The sequence below is a fragment of the Aedes albopictus genome, chromosome 2 (genome assembly GCF_035046485.1).
Source record: "Aedes albopictus strain Foshan chromosome 2, AalbF5, whole genome shotgun sequence".
Lineage (NCBI taxonomy): Eukaryota > Metazoa > Arthropoda > Insecta > Diptera > Culicidae > Aedes > Aedes albopictus.
Genome location: NC_085137.1, coordinates 104,792,278 through 104,809,249, shown reverse-complemented (window position 1 = coordinate 104,809,249; position 16,972 = coordinate 104,792,278). Strand labels below are relative to the sequence as shown.

Sequence of the window (16,972 nt, the reverse complement as noted above, 5' to 3'; positions counted from 1 at the left end):
AATATACATTTTATTTTGATGGCACTGCTTTTGATGCTACTTTTTCCTCTACGGTAAACGGTAGAACGAAAATCTCGTGGTGTTGCTGTTGTTCTTGATGCTGTTGTAGTTCGTCAGGCCATCAGAGGGGAAGTCCATATATTGCCATGGGTCGGGTATCCAATGTCCAGTATCCAGTATAAAGCAAGCGTATCCTAATAGAGCGAACGATGAACGAATGATCCTCACGACCACAAGGCTGCGCCCAGCCTTGTTTCATTTTCAACAAGACAATTTATCGCACTCTATATCTTCGCAGATGTCACAAAGCTGCATTACTTTACCCTCATATTGTTTAATGGCTAACTTATCTGAAATGAACAAACAAAATATTGATCAAATTGAACATATGTGATAATGTTGATTCGGAGTAATGGCTTCCAATCGGTTGCAATCCCGAATACAAATTGAGATGTAGCTAAGCATTAATACACTTAGTACTGTCGTTTTATGTTGTAGCTTCAATGTACTCTGACTTCAGCTTGACATATGAAAACATGACAATGCATCTGACTCTAATGTTACATTAGCCTCTATCGTCATACTGATATAAAACGATGTGCATATGAACATCAAGATACATAAAAAAACGTTAGGATCTGATGTTACATCAAATTGTAACGCCATGCTCATGTATAATGATGCAAGTATAAGCATCAAGAAACATTCAAAGACATTAGGCTCTAATGTTACATTTAAAAGTAACGTCATGTAATGTAAACCGATGTTCTCATAAACATCAAGATACATCTAAAAACGTTACATTCTTATGTTACATTATGGAGAAATGTGAAACGCTTTACTTTTTAAAACACAAGGGCATTAGATTCAGACGTGCCCTGATGTCTCCTACATCAGGATTACATTGCGATTTAGGTGTGTTTATGCAAGGTAGCATACATTAGGAAATCAAATGTTTTTGATGCCACATCCTGATATTTTCAGACATTTATTGATGTGCAAAAACATTAGATTTAAATGTTTACAGAAGTTTTTTAATGTGCAAAAACATAAGACTTAAACGTTTTCTGGATTCTATACCGTTACCCGGAAAACTGTTACCCGGAAAACCATTACCCGGAATGCCATTTACCGGAAAACCATTTACCGGAATGTATCATTTACCGGAATGGACCATTTACCGGAATGTATTATTTACCGGAATGTACTATTTACCGGAAAACCATTTGCCGAAATGTACTATTTACCGGAAATATATTAACCCTCAAGTAACACACTTGTCACAGAAGAGTCACGGAGGCGCAGCGTTTTGTTGCACAGAAGTCATTGCGACTTACTTCTAGCAAGCAAGTATTTATATGTTAGAAGTAAGTCACAATATCTTCTGCGCAACAAAACCTTGCACTGCCGACTCTTTTGTGATGAGTGGGTTACTTGGGCCGTCTATCCTCGTTGGTTTGAAAGACACCTCATGCAAACTAGCGGGGTTCATTTTTAATTTAAACTTATAGTAACTCTGTGCGATTGATCAATTTTTAGTTTGAACGATGTGCAGATTAGAAGTTAATAGTTTCGCTAATCAAGTTTGCAACGATGCAACTTGATGCAATTGAAGAAGGGCAAAATTTCTACATAAAAAGCAGAAATTGCCAATAAACAACATGGTTTTGGTAACCAGCTCTATAACGAAGTAAGTCAAAAGAACAGCCCATGTTTTAAAGAAGGAAAAACACTAGATGGAATTTATAGATTGATCACCAACTAATTCTGTAACGTTACATCGTTAGAAAGAACAGCCCATAAATTGAAGAAGGACAAATCTCCTATTCAGTACATGAACCTAAAAGCACAATCTTCGACGGAATGGAAGAAAATGTCATATGGAAAAGCTACAGTTTGGTTGCCAGTCTAAAAATGCTCATTCACCCCAACGATGCTTGCTCTACTCTGCTAAGTGAACTAAACGGAGAATCTAGTTCAAGTTCTATAATCTTGAAACAATAATTAGTATATAGTTTTGAGGCTTGACAATCTTGAGCTTGATAATCAACTGGTAAGATTTATTTCGATTTAATATCAGATCATTTCAAAAACACCAAAACATCTTCTAAGATCTTAGGTTTTCCTAGACCTTTCCGAGAAATGGATCATTTCGGGAAATGGGGCAGTTTGGGAAATGTTTTCTGAGAAATGCATTATTCCGGAAAATGTCTTTCTGGGAAAAAGTTTGAACTGTACGACCATAACAGTCAACCTAGAAAGAACAGCCCATGTTAAAAGAAGGGCAAATGTCTGCTGGAAATATTAGCAATCACATTCAGCACATTGAACTCGTTGATGAACCACATGTATGTACACTACATGATAGCTCCGTCGGTTAACCAATTTACTGCTAACCATAATTTGGCGAAACTAGTGTTCAGCTAAATTACCGGGTCATGGTTTGGATCAAAAGCAATGCAATCTGGAAACAAATTTTGGGAACAAATCTTTTCCGATAAATGGTTTCCCGGTAAATGGTTCATTCCGGTAAATAGTATATTCCGGTAAATGGTCTGTCCGGTAAATGGTTTTCTGGTAAACGGTTTATTCCGGGTAATGGTTTTCCGGTAAATGGCATTCCGGGTAATGGTTTTCCGGGTAATGTCGTAGAACCGTTTTCTGATGTATGTTGATGTATGTTAACATTAGATGCAAACGATATTCTAATGTTTTACGATGTAAAAAACGTTACATCTAGACGTTTACAAATGCAGTGCAGATACATCTGAAAACGTTGGGTTCTAATGTTACATTCTAATGTAACATTCTAATGTAACATTCTAACGGGGTGACATCAAATTCTAACGTTGAATCACGAAGATATCAATCGATAACGAACTTGATTTTCGTACTATCTAAAGGGAAGTGTCGGCTCGTGTATTGCGCATATCAAAAATTCTGAAATGCATTTTTTGAAGGTGGTTACCGGACCACATGGTGACTCTCTTTGGGCCTAATGTGCCCCTTTAGCAAACGGTAAAGACAAGGGGCTGTCCATAAACCACGTGGTCAGGGGGGGGGGGGGGGGGGTTTCGGCCAATTATCATTTTGTATGGACACATAAAAATTTTTGTATGGATTAATGACCACGCGGGGGGGGGGTTGAAAAGTCCCAAAAAAATGACCACGTGGTTTATGGACAGCCCCCAACACCTTAAAATTCAAGGTAACATGTGAGGACATTAGAAAAACGTCGGAATATAATGTTTCTGTACATGAACAAACATTTGAAAACGACTAGAAGTTACGTTTTTCACATCGAAAAACATTAGAATAACGTTCGAATCTAACATACATCAACATACATCATAAAACATTTAAATCAAATGTTTTTTTTTCACATCTTTCAAACCTTGCTGAAAACATCAGGTTCTGCTGTTATGGGTAACATTCTTGACATCAAAAAACGATTGGTTTCCTGATGTATACATTATGTTACCTTGCATAAACACATCTTAATCGCAATGTATTCTAACGTTCAACATCAGAAAACATTCAAAACATCTGAGAACATCAGAAATACATGCGAATCGAATGTTCCTGTGCGAAAAAAAAACATATAAAAACGTCTAGATTTGACGTTTTTTACATCGCAAAACATCAGAAAAAACGTTGGAATGTAACGTTTTCATACATCAATATACATCAGGGAACGTCTAAATCTAATGTTTTTTACATCAACATACATCAGAAAAACGTTTGAATCTTACGTTTTTGTACATCAAAAACATCTGAAAACGTCAGGTTTTGATGTTCTGGATAATATTCTTGAAATCATAAAACATTTGATTTCCTGATGTATACATTATGCTACCTTGCATAAGCACATCTAAATCGTAATGTATTCTAATGTTCAACGACAGAAGTACATTAAAACTTGATGTTGATGTACACATCAAAATTAAATGTCTGGCTAATGTAAATTTTTATTCGGGATATAAAACATATTTATTGTGCCTTCTTCTTAGGAACAAGTGGACACAAATTATGTGCTATGCACATGGAACATAATGTTTTGTCCACAAGATTCCTAAGAAGAAGGCACAATCAATATGTTCGAAACGTCGGATGAAAGCATAAGAATCCGTTTATAATTGCAATAGACTGAAAGCCATTACTCCGAATGGAACATATGTGTTATCAGTTCGTTCGGCACGTACCTCTGTCGTAATAGTCGTAAACCATAACATACGAAGGCAAATGTAATCCAACTTTAAAGTAGCGTTTGGCAGTCACTTTGAAGCAGGATTTGATAGTGGTCAAGAAATCGAAGTAAACTACCAGGGAAGTGTCAACAAAGCGTCGCTCCACATTCTGCAAAAAAAAGACATGGTAATTTTTTTATTACACCAGATTCAGTTTCCTTTCCAAAAATATATTTGTTATGCAGTCGGTGAAAACTCTTCGAAAGGAAAAGTTTCCACTGGACCACTAGGTGTTTCGATTTTCACCGATGGTTATCTTTCTGTTTGTTATCACGCAAGCTCACTTGTAACAAAAAATACAAAAATATAAACAAATACCCAACAAACATTATTGCTGTACAACAGTAAAATAAGCCAATCTTAAGCTTAGGGCAAAACTGCACGCATTTCCTCATTTTTTAGTTTTTGATTTTTTTATTAAATAACGAAGCAAAATTTTCAAAATCGGTTTTCGTACACAATTAGAGGAAGGATCGAGCTATCTCCTGGACTTTTTCAGATGTAAAACTGTTTCCAATTTTTCAAAAACCAGATTTTTATGAAATTTTATTCAAAAATGGTTTCCTTAAAACTGAAAAACATTTTCCACCTGAAAAAAAATTCAGGAGATTTCTTGTTCCTTCCTCTAACTGTATACGAAAACCGATTATGAAAATATTCCTTCGTTATTTGATAAAAAATCAAAAACCAAAAAGTGAGGAAATGCTTCCAGTTTCGCCTTAAGCTTAATTTTGAAAAATTTGGCTAAACAAGCTGTTATATTCAGCTGTCTTAGTTACTTTGGTAGCGTTTATTAGCTTTGTTTTCGATATGACGAAAATGGGAGCACTTTGCTTAAGGCGAAACTGGAAGCATTTCCTCACTTTTTGTTTTTTTTTTTATTTTTTATTGAATAACGAAGCAATATTTTCAAAATCGGTTTTCGTACACATGCAGAGGATGGATCATGGTATGTTCAGATTTTTTTTTCGTAGTGTTTTTCGTTCTTGCAGAAACCATTTTTGAACAAAATTTCACGAAAAATGGTTTTTGATAAAATAGAAAAAAAAATCAGAAGATACATTGATCCATACTCTACATGTGAACGAAAACCGTTTTTGAAAATATTGCTCCGTTATTTAAAAAAAATCTAAAACTGAAAAAATGAGGAAATGCTTCCAGTTTCGCCTTAAGATGGGTTCCGTTCCCCTACTTAAAATAAAGAAATTAAGCGCCGTTGTTGTTTTCCAACTTTTGTATATTCTTTGAAGTGAGCACAAATGTAACTTGTGTGAGTTTCTGAGTTTGTTGAATAACTACCGAAAAATGAACATTTTGACCATTTTTTTAGAACTTAAAGGATACCTATCATATTTTGCCCGATAACTTAAAACGAAAAGCGATCCTGGTTAAAACGTAAAATAGTTATTTATGCAACAAGTTGCAAAATGATGATTTTTTCAGCACGAGTTGTACGTTTATCCAACGAGGCTTGCCGAGTTGGATAAATACGACGAGTACTGAAAGCACTTTAAAGAGTGCCGAAAAGTACTACTTTTCGGCACCTTTGCTTCAGTGAAGAAAAGTAGGCCGTTTTAACATTGTTTCCGCGAGTGAAAAGTAGGGAAATTCGCAACGCAATTACAAAAAAAAACTATTCCTTAGCTAGCAAAAATTTAAAATCGTTGAAATGTTCAAAATACGTACCATGATTCGCCTGCTAATGTCTTCCACTGCATCCTTCTCGAAAATGAATCCACTGGGCAGAAAGATCTCCACCAAGGCCATGTTTGACCTTTCTTGGGCTGTCGTTTGATTATATGCCACACAAATTTTCAAATGCAGCGCATTATCGGTGGTTGTGGACAACACCTGTACATCTAAAGCAAACGCATATGGCACTGAGATGATGTTTTGGTAGTACTGATAAGCCACTTGTATTGCACCGTAGCCAATGCCATTAACTTCCACACGCAGTTGGTTAATGTCATTTAAAATTTCTGTGGTCTGAGTTTTCAATCTATGCGTATGATCCACGTCAAATTTACGTAAAATGTCGTAATTTTTTGTGATCTTATTTTTTCCAGAAACGGTGATTCGATAATCATTCCTAGTAGGCGTTACAGTCGCGGCGAATGCCGCCAAAGCTTTCAGCCCAACAAAGGTATCCTGTGTTCCTTCAAAGCCTCCGCGATCGTATCGCTGCCTGCTCAGCCAACGCATGATGGGCGTGGCATCGGCAGCCATATCATTCAATAGGTACGTTAGAAGAGCATATCCGGCTATTTCGATCTGGACAGGCTTTTTGCTCCAATATTGCTCATTAGCGGTTCCGTCGTATATGGAGGATTTCATGAGTTTCTTCAGAAAAATCTCTTTCCGACGATCGTTTATCAAAAAGAATGCATATGTGACCAATGCTAGATCATATTCATCATCAATAATGTTCAAATTATTTCTCAGATAATCAGCAGTCAAATTAACCTTTACTTGATATTTTTTTCGAACTTCCTCGTTTTCCGCCAAAGCTATTAGAACGTATGCCGTAAGTGCAAATCTCGATGAAGTTGACGATATTCCACCTTGTATTTCTTTGTGGATAATAGTGCCCACCTCCGGAAATTGTCCGTCCGAAAGCTGTTTATTTACCAACCAATCGAAAGCATTATTTACGATGGCTTTATCTACCTCAATATACTTTGCTGCTATTTTCAACGATTTGGCCACAAAAGCTGTTAAGAACGTGCTACCTTTCTTCGATTTTTCCCAAACACTGAAAGAACCGTCCTTGCGCCTGTACTTAAGTTGCTGTTGAAGACCTCTGGTAAGATAGTCGATGGCTTTCGATTTAACGTGCTGCTCTACGATGTTTGCTTCACTGAGGTAGTCCAATATGACAATGTTCGGCACAAAGCGAATCATGTTTTGCTCTCCACATCCAGATGGCAACCGAATCAAATCTCCCAGATTTTCAATCGCGGTTCCAAGTAGACATGCTAAAATGCAGAAGAAAGTCAGTAATGATTTGTTTATTACCAATTAGGAGCATCCGATGAGTGCATGAATAATTTCTACTGTGTTAACTATCTACACAATACAAAAGATTAATTTCACAACGTTATTATTGAATAGATAGGGGGATTAGGGGCATAATGGACACCCGGGGCGAAATGGACACCCCTGTTTTTGCCGAAACCGTTGACTTTTATGTAAAACTTTTAATGCATAAGTGTAAAGGAACAAGTCACTGTTCTATTTTTCAATAGTACCATTTATAATCCTTCCAAATAACCAAAATATCATTGAAATTGAAGTATGTTTTTCATATGGTGGATTTCTTATAATTTCGAAGCAGCAGCAAATAAGGTATTACGAGCGTTTGAGTATGTCCACCATAAAAACAAGTGTATTGTTAGCTTATCTACATGTATACGCAGATTTAGCAATGGGTGAAGTATTATATTTTTGATCAGAACTTACTTAAAATAGCAATTTCAATGTTTTAATCGTTTCGGGGCGAAATGAACACTGGCACTTATGAATGGATGTACGCGCGTTGCATACTGTTAGGCGTTTTAGAGAGTTTGAAAAAAGTCAATCCAATATTTTTAGCTTAAAACTTATTTAATTAACTTTGATGTTATGTAAACTCGTCTAAGATGGAGTATTATATATGTGGTATTGATCTCCGTAGGCAAATTACTTAACTGGTCGATGTAACCAAAGAATTAGCATAAAATATGCAGGGGTGTCCATTATGCCCCGATGGGTGTCCATTTCGCCCCGTACCTTTCTTGTCAGCCCTAAAAAACACACGGTTTACAATTCATTATTTCTTTACAATGATGACCTTCTACCTGCTGTAAATGATTGAAATACGTAGGAAACAAGTTGAAGTTGTAAGCCAACTGATAATATGTTAAGTTTTTGTCTGTTATACAGGCCTAACATACTCATTTGCTTAGGGTGTCCATTATGCCCCTAATTCCCCTACATTGCATATTAATATTTTGAAATTGACAAAATTTCCATCGCCCACGGTTTAACGATCATTTTAAATCTCCGCAGTTGTTACTTTCACAACCAGAGGCGCGCGCATCGTTTTTGTTAGCGTTTGGCGTTTCACACTAGCGCCAGTGTTGTTGTTGATATTGCGAAGCTCATCGCTTCGTGCAATATCGTCACCAGCTAGTGCTACTGTAACTGAGCGATAATTTTTTAAGGAATTTGTTCTAATTGTTACGTCTGTTTGTATTGGTGTCTTCAGCAAAGTTGCAAAAAAAATGTATTGTTGGAATGTTATCCGAACAAACCCCCTCCTACTGTGTTTATTTCTTGTTGGAATAACCCTCCAAGTGGAACAGGGCCTACATCTTAACCTGGGAGAAATCCCAAAAGATATACTTGTGGAAACCTTGAAGAAATCCATGGAGGAATTTTGGGAAAATAAATCCTGGAGGATACTAGGAACTAATTCTGTAAAAAATCCCCATTAGCATTGGGCATATTTAGCTGAGACATCGTTTTTTGTGAATCGTTTCGAATTGGATCAGCAGGATTGATCCACCGATTTAATCGAATGCTTTGAATTATTGCTTGTACAGTGATAGACATTCGTTTAGCCGAGGCTGAAAAATTTTCAGAAAAATGTCAGGAAACTCATGCAAAAGATGTTATGATAAAACTTTTTTATCGTAGTGATAGTATATCTAGTACTGTTTTATAAAAATGTGATACATCATACTTACATATACACTGAAACAAAAACGAGGGTAAAACCCCTTCAAATGTCATTTTTTGCCTAGACATTCGTTTAGCCGAATTGAACATTTTTTAGAATTCCATAATAAAAAACTAACAAATATCGAAAAATATCCAATAAAGTCATTTTGTATGGTGACCTGCATTATAGATCGGCTTGTAAATCATGAATTAGGTCGTTTTTGGAAGTGTTGCCATATTAATTTTGCATGCATCTCATATAAATATGTCATATTATTGTAAATGTTTCCAAATTGAGATTTGATGTAGTTATTTTTATCGGAAGTGTTTCAAAAGAATGCAATGAAAGTTTCATGACCAAAGCAGGTTGAAAATTTACGAAAACATGTTTTTAACAGAAAAATGTAACGCAAACCATCAAAAAATCACGTATTTAAGTATTATTTTGATGAAATATTATGGTTTCGCTAGCATAAATCACAGCGTTTACTACTATTACGTCTTCTAATAGCTCCCAATACCTTCCAGACTGTATTCTGGCTGAAATAACATACATTGGACGGCTCATATTTCGAGAAATGGCACTGAAAGTATTTAAATTTCTAGCATGAACTACTTGTTTCATAGTTTAGACATTCTTTTCAAATAAATCATGTTAAAAATGAATGTGGTTCACAACTAAGACTCATTTATAATATATTTCTCCAGATTGAATGAAATAAGCCAATTGTTTGACCATATCTTGCATTTTTGTATGAGCATCTGCTTTTAAATAAACAGGGTACAACAATTCTGACACTACTTGCAGTTCTTTCACTTAGTAGTCTTTTAACTCATTTATTAATGCTAGTATCAAACAGGTATACTCCACAGGCATTAGGGCACGTCTTTATTTCAATGAAGAACTATTTATTTTAGCTTTTATCAATCCCATTTTAAAGTTTAAACAACCAAAAACTAGTATAGGGGTAGGCGGGGCATAATGAGCAGGTGGGGCATAATGAGCACCTTGTATTTTCACTGTAAATCTTCAAATTAACAAAACAAATTGCTTGATTGTAGCCTGATTATCTAAAATCCAATGAGTTGATGACAAAACATTAGTCAAAAAATCCGTTTACCTTGAAAAAAATATCAAAATGCGTAAAGTGGTCATGTACTGGGAAAATATTATAAGAATCAGGTGACCTAAAATAAGGTTTTGGGTATCGAAATCACAACTTAGTGGGCATCTATCGATTTTCTTGATATTCCCTAGGCCAATGAAATGTATTTGTAACACTTTTCAACTATTTGTATAATTATTTTGTTGAAAAAATATGCTTCAAAGAGTTGGTAGTAGGGTGGGGCAGAATGAGCAACTAGTGATAAAATAATGAAAATGGTAAATATCTTCAACAAACAAATTTTAATTTTGGTTTTCTCTGTTTTGATGCATATAGTAAGGTTTTGTTTGTAACTTTCAATTTATTAACTTAAAAAATACAGTATCTGTAAATTATCACCGTTTAAAAATTCCTCAATAGAAGACTCATTGAAACCCCTACAAATTAAACCCCGTAATCCCTTCAAATTCTCATTGATTGTTGCCGGTATGCTTTATCATTGACAAGAATAGTCAATTAGCATTTGATTGTGTACAAAACTGATATTGATCATCCTGCCCCACCTAGGGTGCTCATTATGCCCCACCCCCAAAACGCAACTCGCGATTTTATACGTTTTTAAAAACATAAAATTCTACAACATTTATAACTTTATTCGGAATTTCAACGATTAGCTTTTGTCAGTTAAGGTTCAAATGAGGATTGAACGTTAAAATTACACATTGGTTGCATTTAATTTACTGGATTTGGTGGCAAAATGCTTAGGCTGCTCATTATGCCCCGCCTACCCCTACTTAATTTTTTCATGACATTTTATGTAATAATTTGAACATTTCTAACAATAATTCTGTGCCATATTTTCAAAACTACTAATCTAGCTTACGTTTGAGTGTTTACAGAAATCATTTTTCTTAAATAAATTTGTTTATCGTCGCTTCTCCTTATCGAGACATATTTTTATAACATTTCTCTGAATTTCACTAATAAATAAACTTTTAAGGTCAATTATCTTGCTAACACGTCATAAACTAAATGCCTTGGAGTATATCCTCGAAATATATTCACGAAATTGCAAAAAAAACTATTGAAAACCAATTTTTCATTTACCTCGGCTAAACGAATGTCTAGGCAAAAAATGACATTTGAAGTGTTTTTACCCTCGTTTTTGTTTCAGTGGATATGTAAGTGTGATGTATCACATTTTTATAATACAGTACTAGATATACTATTACTACGATAAAAAAGTTTTATCATAAAATCTTTTGTATGGGTTCCCTGACACTTTTTTTGGTCTCGGCTAAACGAATGTCTATCACTGTATAACTATAAAATGATCCGTTCATGGGATGTTTTATTTGTCTAAATAAATTAAATATCAAAGTTTGAATATGCACATCGAACATTTCACGATTCTGGGTGGAAAATGGATAAAACGTTGAGACAGTTCGTTCTGCCAAACTTTGGAAATTTAGAATTTTTGAATCGAAAGAAAAATTGAGTGTAAAAAATCGATTCGGCTTCAACATTGATTCAAAAAATCGATTAATCGGAACAAAAACATGGATGTTGCGAACATCGATTCAAATTACTGCTGAGATTCCTACAAATAAAAAACTCCAGATATTTCTCCAAAATTTTCTACTTTGATTTCTCCAGGGATTTCTACAAGAATTCCTCCCGATTTTTTTTTAATCACCCTGTAATTTTAGCTGGTCATTCATCTGATTATTCTTCAGGAATTCTTGCTCCAGGAATGTTGCTGGCATTCATTCAGGAATTTCTGGTGGAATGCATCAGAAAGACTTACTGGGATTCCTCAGGAATTTCCATTTGGGAATCCTCCATAAATACTTGAATGGCTCTTAAGAGTAATGTGTAACTAAATCCTAAATCTTAGCAAGAATTCCTGAAGGAATCCTGGTAGGAATTTCTACTTGTATTCCAAGAGAAATTCTAAAAGAGAGAAATCTGAAAAAAAACGAGGGGAGTTTCTGGAGGAATCACAGGACGGATATGTATAGGAATATTTGGAGAAACCTCTGGAGCAATCTCATCGAAAACTTTCCATTAGGCGTTTGTGGAGGAATTCCATGAGTATTTTTCCAAAGATTTCTCCATGGGTTCCTCCAAGAGTTCTTTTTGGCATTTCTCCGCGGATTTCTCCAAGTGTTCCTTCATGAATCTCTCTAGGAATGCCCACTGTGATAACAACAGAGGCGTCTTAGGTGATTTCTACAGGCATTTTTTTTTTCAAAACATTCCTGCACAAATTTCGCTTGGAAGTTCCCCAAGAATGCCTTCTGGGTTTCTTCCAAACATTCCTCATGTGGCACCTCCAGAGTAGGGCTTCCAATCTTGGGATGGATTCCCGAGTCCCAGGATTCAAATTTTTGTATCCCGAGTTTCTCAAATTCCCGGAATCTTTTGTTTCTATTGTCTATTTTTGTCAAGTGTTAAATGATCAATTTAAAATTGTGTGCCGATTTACGTTTGTCAAATCACATGACCTCTATACAGATGTTGTTTATGTTGATGTTATTATATAATTCGAGCTGAATGAAAAACTTACGCATATAATATCCTCTTAACATTATGAAGGCATTGAAACTGATTTCAATGGACAACGATTCTTCTTCTTTTTAATACTACTTCAAAGTATGGAGTTCATCCTATAGTGCCTACTGATCCACCATCAACCATTACATGTAAGACACAATACGGTCAGAGTCCTATTTATAGCTGACTTTCTACAAGGTCGTTGTGACTCACTGATATATGTTGCCCTTTACTGGCGTTTACCAGATTAGCTGGTAGGTCATGAACATACAGAAAAACTTGTAGTTAGAAGACACAGAATATTGCTAATTGACAAATTGAGGGATGAATTTTTGAAAAAAATCGCGTTCTGGTGGGATTTGAACCCACGATTTAGTGTCGAGCCTTGAAAAAGATCCTATAAGGGATCGAAACGTCGGCGAAGATTCTATAAAAATCAACGCAACTTGTTGTGACTGATAGTCAGATCCCCAGAGAAATATCCAAACCTCCCAGTCGAAAATCAACAACCTTATGGTATCAGTCGTTAATCTACCGTCACCTCACTGTTAACCGTGAAATAGCCGACTTTTTAACCTACTCATGATTTCAGTAGGTTTGTCGACATTTGTCATTTAATCTTACTGAAATACACATAAAATATTCCTGAAAATCTGTTGAACATTTTTTTTTGGCATTTGGTTCGAGCTTCCTGCCAAAATATACCGTCTTACCCCGTTGGTTCGACACGTTTTGATACGACATTTTTTTAATTCGGGGTGCTTATTTAACATATGTCGAATTAAAAAGGGTTCAAATTAGAGGTGGGCAAAACGGCTCACTTCAGTGATCGGATCCGAACCGGATCCATCACATTAGTGAACCGGATCTTTTGAGCAGATCAGCGGCTCATTTATTGAATGAATGACCAAGCTTCACCGAACCAAATGGGGTTGCTTGCTTCCAGTTTATTCTCTCAAGGGGACCCCACACGAGCATCAATACTTCATCAATATCCCTACTTCTTGACAAAATTCCCATCAAACCTTGAGCTTAATCGAAAGATTTTCCATTAATACACAGGGGTAACCACGAGCTAGACGAAAGTTCCAACAAAAAGTATCGATATTGATGAAGTATTGATGCTCGTTTGGGGCCCGCTTCACACACAGCAAGCGGCACTCATTCTCTTGATCTTCCCGACCCGCATTATCTCTCTCCCAGCGCCAGCACCACACAACCTACTGGATACTGCTGAAGAACCGAACGAAAGAAGTGATGATGTGTGAGTTCGTGTTCGAGTTCGGGTTGTTCGGATCAGATCTGTCCGGACTGCCGGTACTGCTCTCCCGCTTGAGCTGAGAGCGATAGATCGTGTGCGTTGTTTGCGGCTGCATGGCCAGGGGGAGGGAACTGGACCAACGCTGCTGTTGGTTGTGTGTGCTTGGCGCGTTTCGTAGAGCTGCTGTGTTTTGGAAATGACCCAGAGCAAAACAAAGAGAACCTATTGGTTCTTTTAGGCTCTTTTTTACAGAATCATGTAAACTGGTGACCCGGCTCTCTCTGTAAAAGATCCACGGTTCACTCACTCACTTAACTGATACGATTCTTTTGAACGGATCCGGATCTGATTGCCCATCTCTAGTTCAAATGTCACAGCGATGTACACTGTAAATGCAAAACAGTTTGATATTGCGCTTATACTTATACCCGCAGCAGCTCCTCTTGCAGCCGCTAATTCCGGAGTTGGTGCTATTCGACACCCAAACTGCCAGGAGACCAACCGGAATGAACTGAGGATGGCAACAATCGTAGAAAGAACTAGCTTTTCATTCGTACTACCGCAATATCTGTTAAAATTATGTTTCATAACAAATTCGGATATCAAAATAAAAACAAAAATAGAGTTGCCAAATTTCAATGAGCAAGGTGATGTAGGGTGACCAGTTTGTCGAATTAAAAGTTTAACCCGGTCATTCGGCAACAGTTGGTGTCGTATTAGCGAAGTAATACGGTACACTATAAATTCTTTTTATGCATGTTATTTTATCACGTATTTTATGCACTTTTGATTTATGCACCTTTTTTATGCCCTGTGTTTATTGTGCATAGGAATATTTAATAATGATGGGAACTATTGCAAAGGTGGCAAGGGGGTGTTTTTAGAGGAGAGCAAAGGAGGGGATTTTCGAAAGCACTGTAGAGAGTTTCAGAGGATTTTCGACGGGTTTTGTATGCGTTATAGGTACGTTTTCGAGGGTTTCCGAAGGTCTCGCGTGCGAGTGGGTATTAAGGGGTTTCGGAGGCATTTCAAGAAGTCTCAGATCATTTTATACTGGTTTCAGAGGCGTCGCGAAGGCGCTTTTAAAGATTTCGGTGCCTCTCAGGTGCGTTACATGGGTTCCCATGGGATTTGAAAGGCATTCAGATCCCGAGCAGAGGTCAAGTACTGACGATCAAAATGTGATATTGGTTTGTTTGAGATAAGAGGTAAAAAAACTGAAAATAATAGCAAAACTTTGTTCTTGAACCATCTAACCAATAGCAAAATTTGATATTTGAAGATCAATCAAATAGCTCACTGCTATTGGTTAGATCTTACCAAGAGCTAAATGTGCTATGATGATGATGTTCCAGGAGTAAAATTGAGATATTATTTTCAGTACTTTTACCTCTTATTTCAAACAAACAAATATCACTTTTTGATCTCCGTATCAAAATATGCTATTATTGAGCTCTTTTACTCTGCTCGGGATGTGTGTCAGCAGCATAACGGAGGAGTTTGCTGGGGTTTCGGAGCCTCTCAGGTGCGTTACATGGGTCTCCAGTTAGCCTAGTGGTTAAGGCTATGGATCGCCAATCCGGAGACGGCGGGTTCGATTCCCGTTCCGGTCGAGAAAGTTTTCTCGACTCCCTGGGCATAGTGTATCATTGTACTTGCCTTACAATATACAAATTCATGCAATGGCAGGCAAAGGAAGCCCTTCAATTAATAACTGTGGAAGTGCTCAAAGAACACTATGTTGAAGCGAGGCAGGCCAAGTCCCAGTGGGGACGTAGAGCCATAAAGAAGAAGAAGAAGGTGCGTTACATGGGGCCCGAAGGGGTCCGAGGGGGTTTCAGGAGGATTTTAGAGGCATTTCAGGATGTTCCAGAGTATTTTCAGCGGGATTCAGAGGTGTTACGGAAGCGTTTTCTGGGGTTTCTGAACCTCGTAGGGGCATTACATGGGGTCCGAGGGGGTTTCAAGGAGATCCTGGAGGTGTTTCAGAAAATTTCAGCACTTTTTAGGACCCCATCACAATATCGTTTGAAACGCCCCTGACATTCCCTTTGATTCAATGGTGTTCTTGAAACCCCCCATACTCTGACCTTAAATGCCTCGAAACGCCCCTGAAATTCTATCAAACCTCTAGGAACGCCCTTAAAGTTATCCAGAAGTACCCTGAAACTCTTTCAAATGACTCTTAAATACCTTGAAGCGCGCCTCAAACCCCTTGCTACTCTTTGGAGGCTCCTGATATCCCTTGAATTGCCCTTTAAGCCCCCTTAAAACGCCCCTGAAACCCCTATACAGTCGACTCTCTACATGTTGATGTTCTACATCTCGATATCTCTCCCTATCTCTCCCTATCTCGATGGTTTGGTCGATCCCTTCAATCTGCATACATTTTACTTTTACCTTTCTACATGTCGATATCTCCTTATCCTGATATCTCTCTATCTCGATGCAATCTCGTTTTTGTTCTAGATTTTCTCCCCATATGTCTATATGCCCCTTTTTACAGGTTGCTAGATCGCCTTTCTTAGGTGCAAAACATTCACGGAAGGTGAGGTGACACCTGTTTGTTGACGATTTTTCCTAGTTACGAACCACGGCATAAATATCACAAGGCTAGTAACCTATGTAAACATCATTTTTGGATGTAAACATGTGACGTCGTTCTTATCGTTTTACATTGATCAAATTGGTGAGGAGTACTAGATCATTGAGGACACGCCTATGAACGATTTGAATTACGTCATCAAAAAACTGTCAGATTTCCAGAAGGTATCACCTTCTAAATATTGTACACCGTGGTTACGAACGATTTTTCAATCTAGTGTGCATTACAAATTAATTCTTGAATTCGATCTCTCCCTATCTCGATGATCCCCTAAATATCGAGATGTAGAGAGTCAACTGTAATAACATTAAAATGCCCCTGAATTCCCCATAATTCCATGAAAACGCCAACAAAGCTTGACAGAACGCCCTTAAAAGACTACTCAAACTCCCTAAAATAAACCCTTAAAACGTTCCTGAAACCCCTTGGGACCCCCTTTTTTGGGCTCTCTGGAAACTTTCTGGATGGAAACTCCCTTAGCCCCACTTCAAATGTC

The 16,972-nt window shown here is 37.1% G+C and overlaps 2 protein-coding genes across 2 annotated transcripts in view; both read right to left on the bottom strand.

Moving 5' to 3' along the window:
- Positions 1–16,972, bottom strand: part of LOC134287690 (uncharacterized) — a 303,954-nt gene that overhangs the window by 145,290 nt on the left and 141,692 nt on the right. The window lies entirely within an intron of this gene.
- The window catches only part of LOC109420622 (thioester-containing protein 1 allele S3), a gene marked incomplete at its 5' end in the record, with an annotated part of 38,809 nt that continues 21,894 nt past the window's right edge, over positions 58–16,972 (bottom strand). The window contains 3 exon segments of the mRNA XM_062850183.1: positions 58–350; positions 4,203–4,356; positions 5,934–7,222. Coding sequence (XP_062706167.1) covers positions 262–350; positions 4,203–4,356; positions 5,934–7,222 — 1,532 coding nt within the window.